The sequence below is a fragment of the Vombatus ursinus genome, unplaced genomic scaffold (assembly GCF_900497805.2).
Source record: "Vombatus ursinus unplaced genomic scaffold, bare-nosed wombat genome assembly UNPS02009205.1, whole genome shotgun sequence".
NCBI lineage: Eukaryota > Metazoa > Chordata > Mammalia > Diprotodontia > Vombatidae > Vombatus > Vombatus ursinus.
In genome coordinates, this window is record NW_020948983.1 from 6,980,358 (window position 1) to 7,003,694 (window position 23,337).

Below are 23,337 nucleotides of genomic sequence, written 5' to 3' on the forward strand. Positions count from 1 at the left end.
AATTATGAAATACAGTCCTGTTCTGTGCTTGTTTAAAGTTTTTGCCATTAGTGTGTTTTAGAATATTATACCCATTTCAAAACCCACTTCAGACAATATATATTAATGATTTGGTTTTAGGCATTTGACTTAGAAACAGTCTTGATAGCCAGTCAGCTTTTAAGGTACCTGAGTCCTGAATAGTTATAGGAAGAAAATTATCATTAAGACTAAAAAGACCCTTCCCTACAATTCCCCTGGATATGTTAATGCTACTTTAATTTCTAATAGTCCAACAAATCCAATATATGTTATTTGTGTACCTCATTTAAAAAAAAATTTAACTTTTTCACCCAATATCCATCCTTATTTATTGTGAAATACATTGTTAATGCTATTATCCTTTACAAAATCAATCTACCCTTTCAAAATAGTCTGTCTTGAATGTATATAGCACTTTGTAACTTCAAAGTTTTTTCATATACATTATTTCGTATATTTTCACTGTATAATTCTTTGAGTAGGGCAAGTATTAATGCTCATTTTAGAGATGAGGAAACAATTGGGGATTGAATGATTTGCCTAAAAAAAATCACAGTTAGTACTTAGTGATAGAAATGGAATTCGAATCCTGATCTCTTTCCTCCTATTGTTTTCTTTTTCATAACTGTACTACACTGGCTTGTGTATTTACAGAATATTAATATATAGTCACTACAACAAATTTTTATAAGAAACAAAAGAATATCATATAACATGCTTACTTGGCAGGTCAAGTGTCTAGAAGATGAACGGTTAAGAACAGAAGATGAATTGTCCAAATATAAAGAGATTATTAATCGCCAAAAAGCTGAAATTCAAAATTTGTTGGATAGAGTTAAAATTGTAGAGCAGTTACAGGACCAGCTTCAAAGGTATTAAATAAGAAACTTGCATTTGTATTTATCATTAGATTTTTTTTTCTATTTGTTGGCTATATTTTATATTAATTACTGAATAAAAATGAATTAAGTAAAATGAGCATTTTCAGAAACAACATGTGGCAACTCTACTTAAAAGGAGTATCCTATAAATTTTAATTTGTAACACATAAATTCATCAGTGTTTTCCATGTCTATCCCTTTGTTGTTCATATTGATCAAGTTTTTCTTACTGTGAGGTATCATACGTCCAAATGATTTCTAAAATTCCTGCCTTCATTTGAACTCTTTTAGGAGAGTGTTTTAGAAATTTCTTGAGTAGTTTTTATGTAATAATAATGATAATAATAATAATTAGCATTTATGTAGCATTTTAAAGTTTGCAAAATGCTTTATGCGTTTTGTCATTTGGTCCTCACAACAACTTTGGAAGAGTAGGCACTATTATTATCATCCTCATTTTATAGATGAGGGGCAGACAGAGATTAATTAACTTTCCCAGAGACATAAAATTCATAAGTATTTGAAGCCATATTTGAACTCAGGTCTTCCTGACTAGAGATCCAGTGTTCTATCCACAAAAGCTAAGATGAAAATTATATTTTTTTAGGTAATGACAATAGTAGTTATTTTTATGGCAGTATGATTTTATATTTTTATCCCTTGTCTTTTTAACACTAATGAAAGTACATAGTATTTTCCTTAAGAATATCTGAAAAACTGATTGGTTTAGTATTTGGTCTTGACAGAGCTCTATGATGGATAAAAATTTTAAGACCAGTGTCTTTCAGCAATCTTTGTACATTTTTTCATTAATGGCACTTTTTTTTTTTTGTTAGAGATAAACAAGAAATTGAAAACTTGTCTGAAGAAGTGAGGAGTCTGAATTCTTTGATTAATGACCTGCAAAAAGACATTGAAGGCAGTAGAAAAAGAGAATCTGAGCTGTTGTTATTTACAGAAAAATTAACTAGTAAAAATGCCCAACTTCAATCTGAATCTAATTCTTTACAGTTACAATTTGATAAACTCTCCTGTAGTGAAAGTCAATTACAGAGTCATTGTGAACACATGAGGCAGACTAATACTGATTTGGTAAGTATAAAGTTAATTTTGAAACCAAGATAATGGAGAACAGAAAAGGGATTGAAGTCAGTATTAATGTTCTGTTTTAAGATCCAATTTTAAGATAAGTAGAGATCATATACTTGCCATTCATTTTGAGCTATTATGTGTTTTTTAAAAAAATTATTATTATTTTGTAACTTGACTTCCTACAAAACCACACTAGGGAAGGGAAGTACAATTTTTCTTATAGAAAAGAAAAATAAGATTTTTCAGTCCTATCTAGATTAATTATATGCTTTATGTTGTTTGAATCTGTGCAATAGTTCCCTGTTTTCTAAAAATCTGATATTTCACAGCACTTGAGTGTTTATGAGTTGTTTCTTTTAAAAAAAACTGAAATCTTTTAAAAAAAATTATATATTTAGTATTTTATTTTTCCTCAGTTACATATAAAAACAATTTTTAACATTTGCTTTTAAAACTTCAAGTTCCACGTTCTCTCCTTTCCTCCTCTCCAAACCCCTCATTGAGAAGGTAACTAATTTGATATAGGTTGTACATGTGAAGTCACTCAAAAAATTTCCATAATAGTCATGTGAAAGAAAACATAGACCAAAAAAAAAGAAAAAACCTCGAGAAAAATAAAGTAAGTAAAAAAAAAGTATGTTTCAATCTGTATTCAGACACTGTCACTTCTTTGTCTGGGGATAGATAGCGTTTTTCATCATAAGTCCTTTAGAATTGTCTTGGATTATTGTGTTGCTGAGAATAGCTAAGTCATTCTGATCATCTTACATCTTGCTGTTACTTTGTACATAGTACATTTCACTTTGCATCAGCTCATATAAGTCTTTCTAGGTTTTTCTGAGCATTCTGCTCATAATTTCTTATAGTTACAATAGGATTCCATCATAACCATAATTTGTTCAGCCATTCCCCAGTTGATGGGCATCCCCTCAATTTCTTATTCTTTGTCCCCAGAAAATAGCTTCTATAGATATTTTAGTACATAGACGTCTTTTTTTTTTTTAATCTCTTTTGGAATACAGACCTAGTATAGCAGTGGTATTGCTAAGTCAAAGGGTATGCATGGTTTTATAGCCCTTTGGACATAGTTCCAAATTGCTCTACAGAATGATTGAATCAGTTCACAACTCCAGCAACAGTACGTTAATGTCTCATTTTTCTCACATCCCTTCCAACATTTGTCATTTACCTTTTCTGTCCTATTAGCCAATCTAATAGGTATGAGGTAGTACCTCAAAGTTGTTTTAATTTGCATTTCTCCAGTCAATAGCGAGTTAGAGTGAAAAATTGAAATCTTTGAAGTTACCATTTTTGTGCATAGCATTATATTAGACATGGTCAAAAATGAAACACAGGAGAAAAAGCTTCAATTTTCAAGAACTTTGCAGTTTTTAACAGTGGAAAAACCATTAGTACTAATAGTAATAGAGGTATATACTATAACTGATAACTTTTATTTTACCTTTGCTTTATTTATATTCAGGAAAGTAGGTTATTAAAAGAAGAAGAACTTCGAAAGAATGAAAGCCAAGCTTTGCATGCTGAACTGACTTCTAGACAAATAGAATTAAAAGCATTAAATACTCAAGTAGAAGAACTGAAAGACGAATTAGTTACCCAAAGACGTAAACATGCTTCAAATCTCAAGGATCTTACCAAGCAACTTCAGCAAGGTTGAGCTTCTTCCATGTCAATTTTTTTAGTAGTATTGATTTTATTTATGAAGGTTTTATGAAAATCAACTCTTATAGTAGGTTCTAAAACATTGGGTTGTAAAACTGTTTGACAGATAGCAAGGGCTAGACCTTTGCTTTCACTAATTTAGGGAGTAGCTTGTGAGGAACCACTTGTATTAGAGTATGATAGCTTTTTTTTTTTTTTTTCTGTTTTCTTTTTTTTTTTTTTGTTACTTGGAATCTTAAGAGTGTACGGTCACTCAAAGTTAAGTAACGTGCCCAGAGTAACAACCAGTATGTGTCAAAAGTGGGACCTGAACCCAGGCTTTCTTGACTCCAGTTCAACTCTATGTATTATACCATGCTGCCTCTCTACAAAACTCTGTTCTCTTGTATTTTGGTAGTTTCCTTTTAATTTGGTGTTATTAGATTAATTTGCTCACCCATTCTCCCTGTTCCAGGGTTATTACATAGGTATGTCCCACAAAGCATTTATTAGTAGAATCCCAGCATTTTAGAGCTGAGAAGGACCTTTACCATTTTCTAGTCTAACCTCATTTTATATATATAAGGAACTTCTTAGTACTATGTTACTAGTTACCATGTCTTACTCTTTTTCAAAATACTATACTACCTCTTTTGTTTTGAATATTTTTTAGTACTTTGAGGATCTGTGGCTTTGGAGTGTGAGTTCTTCCTAAAATGCTGGGTTGCTATGGCCAAAAAATTGTCTATATCATCTGGTGGCCAGCCTTCAAGTGATGAATTTCTCTGAATTTAGCTAGACTGGTCCCCACGCAGAAGATATATTTTATTACCAAACTCATACTGTCTTAAAACAAGATGAAATTTGTTAACAAGTTAGAATTGTTTGCTAGCTAAGTAATATATTCAAGAACTGGTATACTAGTAGATTGCTTGATTTTAGTTTTACATGACCCTGCATTCTTCAAGTCCATGCCAGAACACACTTTGGACAGTTCCACCAAGTTGAAAAGGCTTTCAGTGCCAAACTGGCAGCAAATTGTCTGTATGCCAGAGGACTTGTGAAATATGGAAAGATTCTTCATCATCAGGTTGGCCAACTGTATCATGAATTCTGTGACCATGGGAATGTTTGAAACATTGAAATATACAAAAGGACTTTTAACCCTATGTTCCCTTTTCTACTGTTTCTGTGGCACAGTGGTGGAAAAGTAAGCAGAGGTGCTAATTTTTAGAGTTTAGTCTCTTAAAACATTAAATTTTGTTACTTTAAGTCTAGGATTCTTGTCCAAACAATGAGTTTATTACCACTGGAGGAATTGAGCCATATCAACACATAAATGAAACCGAAAGACATAAAGAAGTTCTAGTTAAATAGAAAAATATCTTAGTCCACCATGCACCCAAACACAACAAGAAACTTAATTGCTTAGAACATTTGATCATCTGTTTTTGCAGTGCTGGAAGAAACTGGTAAAACTTCTGTGTGGATAGTTTTGGCTTATGCATCTGTTGCAAATGATCACGAAATAGAGAAATCCTTTCAAGAATTTGACAGGTTTCTCCAAATGAAGTCGATACGTACCTTGATACTTGGTGACTTACCTATGAATGTGGTCATAGAGGAGGACGTTGAGAAAAGTTGGAAGAGCCCTAAATGAATATTGACCTTTTACTGTACCTGTAATCTATTTTAGGTTCTAAAGATGGGCTCAGGAGAATTAAGAATTAAATCAGAAATATGAGCCAGGAACAAACATTGATACCTTTGTTCTTTGTTTTGACATGTAGCTTCTCTTCTTCTCCCCTCCACCCCACCCCTTTCTTCCCCCGAACTCATGTGCAGAGAAACAGGCTACTGGGCTCTCAGAAAGTTTCTCAGAGCCTAACCAAGACCATGAAGGCAAGTTTTTGTCTCTACAAGAACAATTCCAACACTAGCTATGGAGATGAATCAGTCTCTTTCCTTTCTCCTTCCCCCCTTCAATCCCCTTAACCAATAACAAGTGTAGCTCTAGGAGTGCAGATAACAGATAATATTTTACCTTTCCCACCAGTCACTTCCCTAAACTCCTGCAAAGTAAGGAAAACTGATGAAACATTAGAGACGCATATATGATGGCAGTTTTCATATACAAAAGGAAAGTTGGGAAATCATCTTTACTGCTGCAACTTCCCTTTCTCCACTCCAGTGTAACCTATTAAAATAAGCTGTTGACTCTAAAAACAAATGAGAAACAAAAGTAAAGCCATTTACTCTAATCATCTTCTTAGTGACTCTTAATTGATGAGAGAGTCATCACAGTGAGGAAGCCAAGAGGCAATGAACAGAGATACGACAGAGAGATATGGTAAACAAGGAAACCATCAGTTTAACATAAAAGCTCATTTTCAAAACATTATGAGGATAATGGAATTTTTAAACAGTATCACTCACTTTATGAAACATTGAAAAACAGGGGAAGGGAAAATGAGCTCTGCAGAGGGCTTGATATAGTACCCAACTGAGCAGTGTTATCCAGACAGCATTTATAAATAGAACTGGAAGGACAGCAACAAACTTGTAAAATGGAACAGATACATCATCATTTCAACAGTTGTATTTTCTTGATTTACAATGGGACCACCAAACTTGAATTCCAGATACCCCAGTACCTACATACCATATAAGAAAGGGAAAATGGCACACACAGATTGAGAAGAGCACTAGATTTTCCAGATATGGAAGGAAGAAATAAGTTCTGGTTGGTGACATAGTTTTCAAATTTTCAGGGTATTTCAAAAAGGGGGAAAAAGACTAGACCAGGTGAAAGAATACACTATGAACAAAAAATTACTAACCGAGAAGACAGTTTGTCAGCAACTATTGACCTTTGGTCTTTCTTCATCCTCTCTAAAAATTTTGGAAAAAATGATTTCCTGGTTACAAAACAGTTTTTGACCCAATATAGCAAAGGCCTGAAAGCTTTCCTCTAGTAAGGTGCTTTGCATATACATGTGGACGTCCTACAAAATTTCCTTGATAGGTAGAACCACCATGATAACTTTGTTTATTGGTCCTCTTGTTGCTATCTTTCAGCAAGGCACAATCAGTCAATCATAAACATTTATTAGGTGCCTAACAGGGCAGCTAGGTGCCACACTGGATAGAATGCCAGGCCTGAAGTCAAGAAGACTCATTTTCCCGAGTTCAAATCTGGCGTCAGTCACTTGCTGGTTTTGTGACCTCTGGGCAAGTCACTTAACCCTGTTTGTTTCAGTTTCATCATCTGTAAAATGAGTTGGAGAAGGAAATGGCAAACCTTCTTTGCCAAGAAAACTCCAAATGGGGTCACGAAGAGTCAGACACAACTCAAACAACTGAATTACGACAAAATGTGCTTCCTTTGTGCCAGGCACTGTCCTAAAGTTATTGTATTGAGCACTATAGAGACATCACAGTAAAATCTGTATTTCGGAGGAATTGGCCTAACAAAATGACAGGAGAGGAACCAATTATGAAGAAGGCCTACTGCTTAGCATTATGTGTGCTTAGATAAACAGCCTATTGAGTTAGTCTACCAGTACTTACATTTTGAATAGGAACAGCACATGGACAATAATCTGGATCTAGTACTGAATAAGAAAAGAATGGGTTAGATCATATTTTGGAGATCACATTGTACATTTAATGCTCCCAAGCTGTTCCCTGCTGCAAAAACACCGAAATTTGTAGCCAATATTCACAATCTAAGAAGAATCAACATTACAGGAGATCCAAAATGCAATGGAAATCAGTCATTTAATCAGCAAGCGTGTATTAAATGAACACTGTGTTCCAGGCACTCACTGTGCTAGGCATTGTGACTATATAGACAAAAATGAAACATTCCCTGCCCTCAGAGAACTCCCATTCCATCAAGGGAAATGACATATGCATCTATAAGTAAACATAAAATATATACAGAGTAATTTGGAAGGTTTGGAGGAGGACTACCCTTGTTAGGGATTAGGAGAGGATCCCTCCCAGAGGTATAGGAGGTGACTCTTGAGTTGAGCTTTGAAGGAAGCTTAAGATTACAAAAGCATAAAGGAAAGAGTACCTTCCAAGTATGAGGGACAACCTGTGCATGTATAGACAGTAGATATACAAGGGTCCAGTTTGGATAGAATGTAAATCATATAAAGGGGAATAATTTGTAATAGGTTTAGAAAGGTATTCTGGAGCCAGATTGTGAAAGACTTTAAATGTCAAATATAACAGTTTGTATTTAATATTAGTGATTAATTAGGGAACTACTGGCACATCTTGAGCAGTGGAGTGACAAGCAGCAAAATCTGTGCTTTAGGAATGTTGCTTGGCCAGTTGTGTAGACAAAGAATTGGATAGGTGAAAGACTGTAGGCACAGATATTTACTAAGATTATTTCAAAAGTTTAGGTATAAAGTGATGAGAATGTAGAGAATGGGACAGATGTGAGATATATGAAGGTAATATCAATGAAATTTGGCAACTGATTGAATATGATGGTTGAGGGAGGGTGAAGTCAAGAATAACTCCAAGGTTATGAATTCAGATAACTAGAAAGATGGCAGATGGTACAAGCCATAACATAAATAGGGAAATTAGGAAAAGGGAAGGGTTTGGAGGGAAATATAGTTTTATTTTTGGTTTGTTTTTTGTTTGTTTTGTTTTTTTGTTTTTTTTTTTGGCTAGGCAATGGGGTTAAGTGACTTGCCCAGGGTTACACAGCTAGTAGGTGTGTCTGAGGCCGGATTTGAACTCAGGTTCTCCTGACTTCAGGGCCTGGGCTCTATCCCCTGCACCACCTAGCTGCCCCAATATAGTTTTATTTTTGACTTGAGTTTGAGGTACATTTCTCCTGTGAGAAATTTCCAGTATGCATTTAATGATACAGCCATAGAGAAAGATTACTGGTGGATCTGCATGAAGATAATTGAACTCTGGGGAGCTATTGAAATATCACTGAGAATGTGAGGATTTAGAGAAGGAAGAGAAGGGGAACCAGGACAGAGCATTGGGATAAACCAATGATTAGGGGATGCGACTTGGATGATTATCCAACAAAGGAAACTGAGGTATAACTATACAGGTAGGGAAAAATCATTTAGTTGTGTTGTAGTATCTGTAAGGTAGAGGATAGTTAATATAAAATCTGTAGAAAAAAGTAAAGAAAGTTTAGGATTAACAAAAGACCCTTTTTATTTGGGAATTAAGAGGACTCTGAAGTAAACGAATAGTGAAGTGGAGCCTGTAAGTGTGTATAACTTTTTTTAAGAATTTGAATGTCAAAAGGAGGAGAGGAATAGGATAATAGTATTTGGATATAGGATAAAGATAGGGACAGGACCTGTCGTTTCATTAGTATACAGAACTTCCAGGTGAGGAAATTGCCTCTACCAATGCAGATTGGTACATCTCTGTAACTTAATATACATATAAATAATAAATAGTTGTCTAGAGCACTCAGAGCTAGTAATTGAACCCAGGTCTTCCTGGTTTCAACTTCTCTACCTTGTTCTCTTTAGTTTGAGGGATGGTAAGATCAAATGAAGGTTTTCTTGAGGATCAGGGAGAACTGGGAATGTTTGTAGCCAGTAGATAAGTAGAAATTGAAGGTGAGAGAAAGGGAGAGGGAAGGGATGATTACTGGGACAACCTGATAGAAGCTATGATAATCATAGTTATAAGAAAAGAAGGCACAAAGGGCCATTTTTTTTTAAGTCAGAGATGGGAATAAAGGAGGAGAGCATGGAAGATGGTAATGTTGAGGTTTTGAGATGTAGAATAGGGAAGAAACAGGAATTCATTGCAAGTAGCCCCTATTTTCTCAGTAAAGTATGAACAAACAAGGTCTGATAAGTAGGGAGAATGAAAGGAGGTGAAATGTGAGTAATGTGTAATAAGTCTTGAGGAGTCTTAAGAAAAATGAAGGTTTGAAATAGGTGCTATGCAGAATGGCATAGAACAGTATAAGTTATGTCTAAGGGGGCAGCATCATATTACAGTAACTGGCATATGCAATAAGTGGCATAAACAATTGACACTAAAGATATATATTAAGAATAAAGGGGAGTGGGGTAGCCCATCAGCAAGAGTAAGGGATAACACATGGACAACCCAAGTATTGTACTGATATCAACAGGAGTTTAAGACCCAAAGGGGAGGCATTCAAATCCCGCTGGCATTTATTAAACTGTAGTGCATTCATCTAGATGCTAGGGTTACCGAGACAAAATGAAAGTCTCTGACCTCACAGAGCTTTTGTTCTACTGCATGGCCTCTAGCATGTAGGATAGTCCCTTTATGGGTGATTTCTGCAAAGATATAGATAGAAAATAGTTGCATAAGATGAGAAAGTATGAATGGATTTACATAAGGAGAAAAGAGTACTCATACCAATGAAATATGTGTTGAAATACCATTGAATTTTGATGGGAATTTTGAAAAGGAATTCCCATTAATGTGATGAATTTTCCATCTTAAATACTCAGTTATCTGTTTAGTGCATAAATGTAGGCTTAATTTATCAGTTATGTGAATATTTTTCCATATAATGTATTTTAGTGATGCATTTTCATTTATAAGTGAGTGGTTAGCATTAGTTGCTTTTATCTTAATTACATATCAAATATCAATGATTTTCTGTTTGTTGGCACTAGGATTCTTGGTTTAATGTGGTTAACAAATTGTTGTGTTGTGTAAATTGCTTAAACCTGAGATGGTAGGACTCAGTAGTTAAAATATTTAAACTTATTACAGATAATGCTCTTCTTCTTTCTCCATGTAGCACGAAGAAAATTAGACCAGATTGAGAATGGTAGCTATGATAAAGAAGTCAGTAGCATGGGGAGTCGTTCTAGCTCGTCAGGTAAATTTTTTTAGAAATCCTAATCATCATTTCTTGATTGTAAAGAGAAACAATATATTAAGTTAGAGAATTTGTGCTTTTGTTGGTTCATTTTGAAATCAGTCTTTGTCATTAATACGATTTACAATTATGTTCATAAAAGCATTCTGCTAAATGCTCTTTGATCAACCTGAATTAAAAATATCAATATCGAGGTATTCTTTTCCTCTCTGTAATCAAAACCTGTTCAGTATGCCTTTAAAGCCCCTTTGATAAAAGAGGAAAGACACAATATTGCTATAAATAGTAGTTTGATTTGTCACTCATCATATACAGATAATAGATAACTTTTCTATAGCTTAATTTTCAGGACCATTTTCCAATGTAGGACATAAGGAACAAATTTGTTTTCATTATTTTTCTTTATTCGTCATAATTTTTTCTTTATTATCACTTTATTGATAATAATTTGTGTATGTCCAATTCTCTCCTCTCCCAGGGCTTAGTCCTAGGTTTTTTGTTTGTAATCATTTTAGTACAAACATGACTAAAACTGAATTCAGAGTTTGTTTTACTTTCTTAATTTTCCTCCATAGCCAACAACTTTATTGTCTCTAGGGAGCTAGGTGACACAGTAGGTAGAGTGCCGGGCCTGGAGTCGGGAAGGCTCATCTTCCTGCGTTCGAATCTGGCCTCAGACGCTTACTATCTGTGTGACCTTGGACAAGTCACTTTGTCCTGTTTGCCTCAGTTTCTTCATATATAAAATGAGCTGGAGAAGGAAATGGCAAACCACTCCCAATATCTTTGCCAAGAAAACCCTAAATGGGGTCGTGAAGAGTTGGAGATGACTGAAAAATGACTGAACAACAACAACTTGTTGTCTCTACAAATGACAACCTCTCCATCTTCCTAATGTCACTGGCATGGGATTTGAAGGAATCTTCAACTCCATCTTTCCTCACATTGAACCTGTGACCAGTTCCTGTTTGTCATTACAGCACAAGTTAGACATTGTTGTCTATCTGAACTATCATACCTCTGTCTTACTTGACTACCTAAATTTTCCCATTCTCTAGCCAACTTCAGTGCAGTGCTTGAATACAGCATGCAGTGTTTGCCCATAGTGTTTCTTGAGTTCTGATTACTCTCTGTGGGTTTTAACTCATAGATGTCCTGACTCATCCTTCTCTTTTCTCATCTTCCCCTTTTGTTCAAACCAGTGATTTCCTCATCTTCTTTCTCTGTTCTTTCCAGTATCCTTTCCTAAATTGTGCATATACATAATCATGCATGCATATATATAAGTATATTGAGATTTTTTTATATATAGGTAGGTAAAGTTTTGGGTTTTTTCTTAGTATTTAACACAGGAGAGCAATAATACAATTATTCATCAACAAATGATTTGTTTCTTAAACCTTTCTCTTGACTTTTAACTTGCTTCTCTTAGAACAGTCATTAATTGTGGTCTAAATTAAATTTTAAAATGAATAAAAGCTATGAAGACAGCTTATAATAATTGACAGTAAGCATTGTGAATAATAGCATTTGTTAGTGTGCCATTATGGTTTTAAATATATTTTTTAGCATAAGTAACGGTTCTTTTGATTATTATTACTTCTTGCCTACCAGCTCCTTCTCTTTCCCTACAAACATACTCCAGTCTCGCATTCTTGAAAATCCTTCATTTGACTTTGCCATTTTGTCAAGCTGTTATCTTCTGTCTTTTCCCTTTCACAGCCTTGTTACCTCCATTTCCTCATATCCCATTCATTTCTTAGTCTCTTATAATCTGAGTCCTTTATATAACTGCATTTTGTGTGTGTGCATCACACACACACAACTGAAACTGTTTTCTTTATATAACTGAAACTGTTCTCTTTAAGGTTACTAGTGATTTCTTAACTTCTCAGTTCTGTGGCATTTTCTCAATCCTCTTCCTTCTCTTCATCCCTGGCTATCTTCATGCCATACTTCTGCTCCTCCAACCTGGGGCTTTAAGGTGGTGAAAGCTCAACGTGTCAAGCCTGGCACCAACCTTACATGCTGTTCTCTGGCCATTTACATCCTATGCTGTTGTGCTTGTACTCTTTCCCTTCCTATTCCTAGCTGTCAGAAGTATAATTTCATCTGTCCTGAAAAGGATATGTCATTTGGTTACCCTGTGACTCTTTATCATCCCTGTGACTTCTTAACCAAAATAGCCCTCCCTGCCCACTGCTGTTAGACTATATCCCTAAGCATTTAGGACTAACACAAGCTTAATACATTAGAAATGTTTTTTGATTCATTTATTTCTTGCAGATTTTGGTACCTTCTCCTGGACCCTATCTCCTATCTTGGTTTTTGCAACACTGCTTTATTAGTTTCCTTTGCTGTAGTATCATCCTCCCATTTGTCTAGATTATTATTGTCATTTACTATTGTGTATTGTGTACCTAATTTATTCCACTGATCCACCACTCTATTTCTTAGCTAGTACCATATTATTTTGATGTTTACCACTTTGTAATACAGTTTAAGAACTGGTACAAGTAGGGCACCTTCCTTTACTTTTTTTTTTATTTTTTTGATTGATTGCCTTGATATTGTTGATCTTTTGTTCTTCCAGATAAATTATGTTATTGGCATGTAGACTCCAAACTATTTTATATTGTCTGTAATTATTTTAAATGGAATTTCTCTTTTTTTCTCTTCCTGCCGGAATTTTTTGGAAATATATAGAAATGCCAATGGTTTATGTGGGTTTATATTTTGCAACTTTGCTAAAATTATTAATTATTTCAACTAGATTTTTTAGTTGATTCTCTAGGATTCTCTAAGTATACCATCATATCATCTGCAAAGAGTGATGGTTTTGTTTCTTCATTGCCTATTCTACTTCCTTCAATTTCTTTTTCTTTTATTGGTATAGCTAGCATTTCTAGTATACTATTGAATGATAGGGGTGATAATGGACATCCTTGCTTTTACGGATAATATTTGCTGATAGTTTTACAAAGGTAGTACTTATTTTAAGGAACGCTCCATTTATTCATCTATTTTCTAAGAATTAATAGGAATGAGTGTTGTATTTTGACAAAAGCCCTTTTTGCATTTATTGAGAAAATCACATGATTTTTATTGTTTTTGTTATTGATGTGGTCATTTATGCTGATAGTTTGCCTAATATTGAACCAGCCCTGCATTTCTGCCTATTCTGCTTTTTAAGAAGCTCTTCTGTGTATTTTTGGGCCTTTTTTGCCATTAGGCCAATTCAGATTTTTAAGGTATTCATTTCCTCAGTATTTTTTGTGCCCCTTTTACTAAGCTGTTGATTCTGTTTTCTTTTTTTTCTTTTTTTCTTTTTGCATCAGTCTCATTTCTTTTCCCAGTTTTTCTTCTATCTCTATTCTTTGCTTGTAAAAATTCTTTTTGAGGTCTTCCAGGAATTTGCTTGTATTGAAGTCATATTTTTCTTTGAGACTTTCCTTGTAGCTACTTTGACATGTCTTCCAAGTTTGTGTTTTGATCTTCCCTGTCACCACAGTAACTTGTTATGGTTAGGTTCTTTTTTGTTGTTGCTTGCTTGTTTTTCCAGCCTACTTCTTGAGTTTTAATCCCCGTATTGTAGGCCTAAAAAGTTTTAGATCCTTTTGATGCCTCTTTGATCCTTGAACTAAGGGACTGATCATTTATTCATGTTTAGGCATTATCAGCTAGAACTCTTCTATCAAGGTTTAATTAGGGATATTAAATGAAAATTTTTAAATAAAATGGAGAAAAATAATGGAGTAAAAGATATTGCTAAATTAGACCCATTTCTGAACCCATTTTTGCCTCAGGGTCCCTTAACGCTCGAAGCAGTACAGAAGATCGATCCCCAGAAAATACTGGCTCCTCTGTGGCTGTGGATAATTTTCCAGAAGTGGACAAGACTATGCTGATTGAGCGGATAGTAAGGCTGCAGAAAGCTCATGCCCGGAAAAATGAAAAGATTGAATTTATGGAGGATCATATAAAGCAGCTGGTAGAAGAAATTAGGAAAAAAACCAAGTATGTATTATGGTTTTGTATTCTTTGAAACAGCGTCAACTAATATTGCAGAGGTGGCATTTTGCAAGTGAAATTTGATGAAAATTAAGTAATCATCTACAGTTCTGTGTTCAAACAATTCTTATGTTCTAGTTCTTCATTTTAAGATAATATTTATAAACAATTTCTAGAACAACTTAGCTTGTTCCTGTAATATAGCTAAATAAATAAATATAGTTTTTTTTCATTCTAAGTCAAGAGCCAGATTAATATAATTTTCCTTCACAAACACTAACTTTAGTAAATCACTTGTACATTTTGTTTTGTTTTGTTTGTTTGTTTTTGGAGAGGCAATGGGGTTAAGTGATTTGCCCAGGGTCACACAGCTAGTAAGTGTTATGTGTCTGAGACCGGATTTGAACTCAGGTCCTCCTGAATCCACTGCGCCACCTAGCTGCTCCCTCACCTGTGCATTTTAAGTCATGACACATGACTCTTTTTGAAAGGAATATAATAAAATGTAGTTCTAGATGTAAAGGTCAGGAAAGTTAGAACTTTGATTTGTTGTTCTTTTTGGGGCTAGCATTATGCAATGTTTATATTAATGATTTATATATAAATAAAGATACTTAGTTGACTGAGGAACAGGAACTGCTAAATCATTTTTGGACAAATAATGGTTGAAGGAAATTGAAGTGTTTATATTCTTTTATATTTGTATTCTAAGTTGGCCAAATGCATTGTCACAATAAAAATGATATCAGATGAAAATAATATTTTATATTTCATGTTAAAATTACAAAATTACCTTGCATAGATCTCGTTCTTTCTTCACAGCAGTATTTTGAAGCGGCATATTCTCAATTCTGCAGATGAGGAAACATAGGTGTATTATTCGCCTGAGCCCTCAACTACTGCTTAGATGCTCTTTTCACTGTGTTATGCTGCCACTAAATACAGAAACTTATTTAATGTTCTCAGCCACTCACAAGCAGTTATGGAATGCCTCCTGCTGTGAAATACTACACCTAGCTCTGGGGAGAAAAGGAAAAAATGTAACACTCATTGCCCCCATAGACCTTACATTCTATTGAGGAAGATCTCTTTAGTTGCAAAGTAAATACTAAGTAATTTGGGAAGAGGCAGTAACATCTGGGAGGATAAGGAAAGGCCTCATATAGGAGGCAGCATTTGAACTGATTCTAAGAGGCCAAAGTCAAGAAAGGGGGCATTTCAGGCATAGAAAGTGACTAGACAAAGGCTTGAAGCTGGGAGATAGTATGTTATGTGTGAGGAACATCAAGAAGAACAATTTGGCTGGATTATGAAATATGTGAAAGGAAATAATGTATAATAAGCCTATAATTTCAGTTGAGCATCTAAAAGACTTTCATTTTTGGCAGTAGCATAGTGCATAAAGTGCTGGTCATAGAAGCAGGAAGACTTGGGTTTGAAATCCTGCTTCATACACTTACTGGGCTGTGTGACCTGGGCAAGTCACTTAACCTTTCAGCTTCAGTTTCCTCATCTGTGAAAGTGGGGATATTAACAGTATCTACTTGGCAGGGTTGTTGTAAAGAGCAAATGAAATAACATATAAAATGCTTTGCAAATCTAAAGTGCTATGTGAATATTGACTACAATTCCATACATTTTTAAGCAATCAAGGATGTATCTGTAATAGTTTTTTTTTTCCTTAGAATAATTCAGAGTTATATCTTACGAGAAGAAGCAGGCACACTGTCATCAGAGGCATCTGATTTTAACAAGGTCCATTTGAGTAGACGAGGAGGCATCATGGCATCCCTGTATACTTCCCATCCAGCTGACAGTGGGCTGACATTAGAACTCTCCTTGGAGATCAACCGAAAATTACAGGCTGTTTTGGAGGATACATTACTTAAAAATATTACTTTGAAGGTATTGATGATTTTCATAAATTTTCATCCAATCTTACAAAATGTGTTACCCCGAAAACCTACTGTAATATAACCCAGCTATTTGTCCCAGAGGGTGGAAATTCATTTTAAGGTTTATTTTTCTCCCTCGTGCTTTCACATTTTTTAAAAGCCCACTTTATTTTCAAACAAGGTGAAAAATAACACGTTATTATATATATGTGTATATATATATATATAATAGCATGATTTATAGGAGAGGAAATCAGTTTAATTTCTATAAAATAAATTATAGCTGAAATTTTCTGCCTTATTTGAAAGTTATATTACTTTTTTGTGGGCAGATTTTGATCTCAGTTTGGTCTGCAATTATTTATAATTAATTGCTAGAGTAAATGTTAATGATTATAAGCAAAATATATGCTACAGATTTTGTTTTGAAGTTATTGCTGCTATTATTTGATTTAACTACTGTAGCAGATGATCTTCTGGAACTTTGACATTCTTTAATGAGTTTTTAAAAGTCAATAAATAATCTCTTGTGCGTTATCAATTACCACAGCATCCCTCAGTCAGATTGCCATTCCTTTGTTTAAAACTGACAGCCCTTCACTAAGCATAAAATATTCCCCTGGTTCTTACAACAAAACTAAGCTTAGGGTTCAGAGGGAAATAAACATACTTACTTATGAGCTTAGTAGGAGAAGAAATTTCAAAGTGAATCTTTTATTTGTGTGAGTTAATATTTTTGTGTTTTTTTCCTTCCGATTTTATGAACTAAAAATAAAAGGAAAATCTACAAACACTAGGAACAGAAATAGAACGTCTTATTAAACACCAGCATGAACTAGAACAGAGGACGAAGCAAACATAACAAAGCTCTTGCATAGTAAACAGACAAAAGCTGCAGAAGGAACAGGTGCTACAGACCTCAGTGGCATTTTGAAGTTTTTCTTATGATCTGTGTGTCAATCAGTGAAAGTGTGTTTTACAAATATAAGTCATAACTGAACTTTTTGATATGACCCATCCTCGCTGTTCTCTGACCATTTGAATGAGTTACTGCGTGTACTGTAAGTAGCGTAAGCTTCAAGATTTTAATTGTTTGCACTGTGGAATATAACATCCTATTAATGATGAAAAAAAGATTTGTTTAATTTGCTTATAGTCATATCAGATACTGAAGAATACTACAAGGGCTTTCAAACACTATTTTTCCATCTCTCCATTAACATGCCTTACATATCAAAGGTGATTAAACCTTTTTAAAATATGCATGAAAAGACAGGCGTTAAAAATCATTCATTTACATGCACTTTCTTACTCTAAAATAAGCTCAACACAAATAACTATAACACATTAACTTTGGAATTTTCATTACATTTAGCCATGTATAGTAGGATATGTGTTTGGTTCTGTGACTTGATTTTAAAATTGACATTTGAAGTGGAATGAAAAAGTTTGCTAGTGATAATAGTGTGTGTAGTATCCTGAGAAAAGTTCAGATATTCATTCTTCTCAATGTCTGGTTTGGTAATTAAGCTTTTCCTACAATTAGGTACCTTCTTTATAGCACCCATGCATGGTTCATTGTATTTAAATGTTTATCATTTTTACACATTTCTTTTGATTGATAGCTTAAATGGTTTCCTAGAATTCATTTCCATAAATTGATTCCCCTTAGTGTATCTTGAGAAAATTTTCATTGACTTACATCCAAATTTTTAAATTGGACATGTCATTAGAACAATAGACTATTTTAGAAGCTATGATGCACATATGCTTCATTAATATAAGAAAAAATGTAATAATGTTTAGGATTCAAGTCCCAAGGAAAACAGCATTGATATGTTTTGTCAAGACTGTTTTATTTGACTACTATTCCTTTCCATTGTTAGATCCATTTTATACTGTGGATTTTTACTCATCACTCCTCAAAGATTATTATATTTTTATTTAAAACTCACAATCACTTATGTGTAACCAAAGGATTTTTAGAGCCAAATGCATATACCTATTGAGAGATTTTACTATATTTATTTAAAATGTGCACTTAATTTTTATGAGCAGTATCAATAATAATTCTTATATAAATTCCATTAGGGCAGGGACCATTTTTTATTTATGTATTTTCCTGAATGCCTCATACAGTGCTTTGCACATAATAGGCATTTAATGTTCAGTGTTTGTTGAGTATTTCCATTTGTCAAGATGCTAGTTAAATTTGCCCTCATCTCTTAAAATTTTCACATGTGCATTTGTGTACATATTTCATTACATTTAGATCATTGTTGTAATACAATACTTTGGCTAATGTTTGGTGGTTGTCACTGTTAAAATGATTAATTTTTGTTTAATTTCAAATTTTTTAAAGGAGAATGGATCCCTGTAGGTTATTGCCACTGGAAGTTTTTTTTGTTTTAAGAAAATTGAACTCTCAAAGTTGGGTCCATAATAGTAACATCCCTCTAATTTGTTTTAAAATTCTTGTATTAATTTGACAATGTTGCAAAAGGAAATGTGCTGAATCAGGGTAATAGTCAAATGTTAAATTTCTATGGTGTGGTATATATTTTCTGTATATTTAGTTCATGTACTCATAACCAACTCCCATTCAGAAATTCATAAAATTCAATGAAGATTGTTTATTTTATGTTAATTGAGAATTAGTATTGATATATCATAATGTGTCTTATTTTTCATATGTTTAATTTATGAAAGTAAAAAATTAACCATATAGGGTAAGTGCAATCATATCTGTCTTTTTTTTTTTTTCCCATTATTCTTTTAGGCCTTCATTGACACTCCTAATGACTACTTATTATAGCCAGATTTTTCTCCTGTGCAACCAAACCATGCTTGACTTGTCATATAGATATTATCTGTGAGATACAATTAAAGTTTTTCTCCATATGTGAATCAATATTCAGGAGGCCAAGATTATTATATGTCCATTATGTGCTATGTAGACAAACTTTTAAATTTCTACATTTATCAGAGATGGAAATGAATTATTTCAGTATTTATGTCTGCATATGTCCTTTGGAGAAATCTTTACTAGGAAGTTAGTTTTTGGAAGAAAGCCATTAGAAAGTATATGTTGACCATATTCTAATTTCTAATTTAAATGCAAGTAGAAATCTTTTGAAGAAAATATTTTACTTTTTTTAAAATGATATACACTACAGCCTTATATATCTGGATCAGGACTGAACAAAACCAGAGCATACAAAACTACAGATACTGGTAGATACCTGCCTGGCTATATAGGGGACAGTGGGTTTATACTTTACCCCTGTGTAAGCAAGTGCAGTAGGATTTGTATAGACTGTTATTATTTTAAATATATGGGAGACGACCAGCAGGGAAGGACAGTCCAGAGATCCAGGAAAATAATGTGTATTGTATTCTCTTTTTTAAAAAATCGTATTCATTAAAGACCCAATACATTGGTATCTTCAGCTAGATATCATTATTTTAGGTTCTTTGGGTTGTAGGGAATAGGGTACATATATACAAGTTATCACATCTTAAAAAGTGATCACAAAGTATTAAATTATTAACAACAGTTTTCCCCTAGTAATTCAAATCTTAATCCCTCAGCCAGTTAAATTTTGAGAATTTAAAATGAAGATTTAGCATCAGGGTAAAAGAATGGGGTAGTTTTTGAATGACTTCCCCAATTAAGCAATGTCTTTTTTTTCATATGCCCTGTTTTCTATACTGTACAAATGTGAGGAATAAGTTTCTATTTCCTAATTACATAATCCTGTGCAGTTTAGAATTTTTTGGTGTGTGCATTTATACACATAGGTTTGTTTATAGGAACACATATGCACAAATAAATAATTATTTAAATATTTCATGATTTTTTACCAGGGGTGGGTCATTGACTAATGAATATAGTTCTTGCAAACAGCTTCAGGATGTCCTACTTTTAGAAGTTATTTCAAGGGTAATTGCTATACAACTCAATTCTGTCAAGCTGATCAAGCCAAGGGATTGATGTAGAATAACCAAAGATAATATTTTAGTTTTATATTTTCAGAAATTCAGTTTTAAGGACATCTGTTATAAATAACATGGCCCTTTGTAACAGGTTAAGGAAATGTTAATCCATGTATATAGTTGGATGGCCCAATGATGCTTTGGAGAAATTATTCATTTTTTTGTTGTTGTTGTTGTTGTTGTTGGAGGAATGCTTGGTGTTATTGAAATAGATTGCTGTGGTTCTACAGATTTTCCAGCATTAACCAGAATTTGATACTTATTTATTTTTTCCTTTAAAAAAAACCAAAACCCTGTAACATATGGCATTAGCTTTCTAGTAATGTTTTTAGATTACTAATGCCAACTGGTGTTGCTGACAAATGCATCTAATTATGTTGAAATATCATGTCAGTTTCTTAAGCAAAAAATATTTTTCCTTTTACAGTATGTTTAAATTCCTTCCTTTCCTATAAAGTTTTACATGTAAATGTAAAGCTAGACTTAACAAAATAAAACCTTTAGACTATGTTAATATTTTAAATGTTCCATGACACCCTGGTGAGAATCTTTTATAGGTCATCTTTTCATTCACTGTGATTTACTGTTCTTGTGCATGTTGGCTCTAGTGACTTGTGGGTTTTTTTCTTAGTAACTTTAAGAACAAAACTCTTCTGACACTTAGGAACACTATTTTAAAAATCTTTATTGCCAGTTGGTGGCACTATTAACCAGAATTTCAAAAGAGATAATTAATTGAAAATTTCTCCAAACATAAAGATTTTCGAACAAAATGATTAAATGATGGTTATAAATGTACAGTAAAGATGTATTTTTATTCCAGAATGGAAAGTTTTTAAAAAATGTGTGTCCATTGTCTGCAGTGGTGAAATTTGTTTATATTTCTGAATATGTGCATAGTCTCTTTGATTTCATTAAAATGTTAATTTTGTAGATATGATTCTGTATAAATGAAGTTTTTCAAGAAGTCATCATAAGTTCATGCTGTATATATTGTACTATTAAAAAGAAAACATCTGCTTTCATGCTGTAATTTAATTGTTTCTCGACTCCTTCTTTATACTCACTCCTCTTTGATGGCTCTTTAGAACCTATCTTCCAGGCCAACTAGCCTTCATAAAATGATTTTTTTTACCATGCTTGAACTATTCTCCTCCCCTTATTTAGAAATGCTCCCTTTGAAACAGGCAACAGGAGCCATGAAGACCATCTATTCCGACCCCTTCATTTACAGATGAGAAAACTGAGACTAAAAGAGGTTAAATAACTTGCCCAAGGTCAGAGTCAGGTCTCTTTAGGGCTCTTAGTCTGGTGCCTTTTCTGTTCCACTTGATACGCTTGTCACCGTCAATGAACAATAAGCAGATTAAGTTCTATACTTCCAAGATTGTCAGAAGCTGATTTTCAAAAGGCTTTTTAGAACTGTTGTAAACACATGCATATTTATTTTTGGAGCTAATGATATAATTTCTGCAGAATTATTTTTCTAAATTTATCTAGCTTTAAGAAAAAAGAATTCATGTACTTGGTAGTAACAAAATATGATGTGGATTATTTCTACCTAGTTGGTATGTGTAATAGATATTTCACACAGTTTTGCTTTCCACTACTTTTTAACAGTCTAAAGTATTACAGAGTACTCTTAAATCATGTGTGTTCATTACAGAAGGGGAATCCTTTCCTAAAACCATCATGTTCAGGAAATAGGTAAGATTAATAAAATGGCTTGTTTTGCTTCATTTCCTTTTCAAATGTGGCTCAATGCAATAGTTCAAGTCATACAGCTATACTGACTGGGCCCACAATAAATTTGTGTCTGATCTCAACTGGGCCTTCACTGGTGCAATCTTCCATGTTTGAATCTGTGTTACAGTTCCCACAGTGGCTATTTCAGACTTTTCTCCTTAAGATCTCCAAACCGAACCTCCCCCTCTCTTTCTCAAGAGCATACCTCTCCTCCTACTTTACTAAGGAAATAGAAGCCATCCCTCATGAACTCCCTTTTCTCCCCTATTTTACACCTCAGAACCCTTTAACATTCTCTATTCTTTCCTCTTTTGCCCTAGTATCTGATGAAAAGGTACCTTTCCTTGATAAGACCAACCCCTCTCTATTTGTGCTTTTGGTCCCATCCTCTTGCTTCTTTGATCATTTTCTGTCTGTCATCTTGAGCCTTTTATGTACTGTCTCCTTCCCTGCTGCCTATAAAAATTTCTAGCTCTTTCTATCTTTTAAAAAACCCTTCATTTGACCTGGCCATCCTCTCAAGCTATTGTCACATTTCTTTCCTTCCTTTCACAGTTAGACTGCTAGAAAAAGCCCTCTATGCCTTCAATTCCTCACTTCTTACTCCTCATCCTCTTGCAGTCTGGCTTCTGACCCCACTTCTCACTGAAATTGCCCTCTCTAAGGTTACCAATGATCTAATTGTTAAATCTGATGACCTTTTTTTCAGTTCTCATCTTTCTTTATTTCTCTGAAATATTTGACACTGTTGACCTCCCTTTCCTCCTCCTAGACACTTTCTCCCTTGCTCTCATGACAGTGAGTCTTCTTGGCTGGATCAGATGTGTGCTCTGTTCTCCAATCCTCTGTCCTATGTGCTTTCTCTATACTATTTCAGTGATGTAACTGGCTTCCAACCTCTTCTCTCCCCTTACATAGATGCCATTTCAGATCTTCATCACTCTTGCCTAACAATAGCTTCATAATTGGACAGTCTGCTTCCAGTTTTCTTTCTCCAATCTCCACACAGCTCTCAAAATAATCTTGAAGTACAGATGTGATCATGTCCCTCCCATGTTCAAGAATCTTTAGTTGCTCCCTTTGTCCTCTAGAATAGGATCATAGATATGGAACTGGAAGACCATTAGTCCGCCTCTGCTTGACATTTGAAGTCTTTAGGAGT

At 34.0% G+C, this 23,337-nt stretch overlaps 1 protein-coding gene across 2 annotated transcripts in view; it reads left to right on the forward strand.

Annotated features, from left to right (window-relative positions):
* Positions 1-21,452, forward strand: part of CCDC186 (coiled-coil domain containing 186) — a 66,148-nt gene extending 44,696 nt beyond the window's left edge. For both annotated transcript variants that reach the window (XM_027852058.1, XM_027852059.1), the window contains exons 10-16: positions 751-893; positions 1,739-1,994; positions 3,478-3,667; positions 10,447-10,527; positions 14,334-14,544; positions 16,224-16,443; positions 17,212-21,452. In XM_027852058.1, coding sequence (XP_027707859.1) covers positions 751-893; positions 1,739-1,994; positions 3,478-3,667; positions 10,447-10,527; positions 14,334-14,544; positions 16,224-16,443; positions 17,212-17,295 — 1,185 coding nt within the window. In that variant the 3' untranslated portion in view covers positions 17,296-21,452. The remainder of the gene's footprint in view (positions 1-750; positions 894-1,738; positions 1,995-3,477; positions 3,668-10,446; positions 10,528-14,333; positions 14,545-16,223; positions 16,444-17,211) is intronic.
* Positions 21,453-23,337: the final 1,885 nt, after the last annotated feature.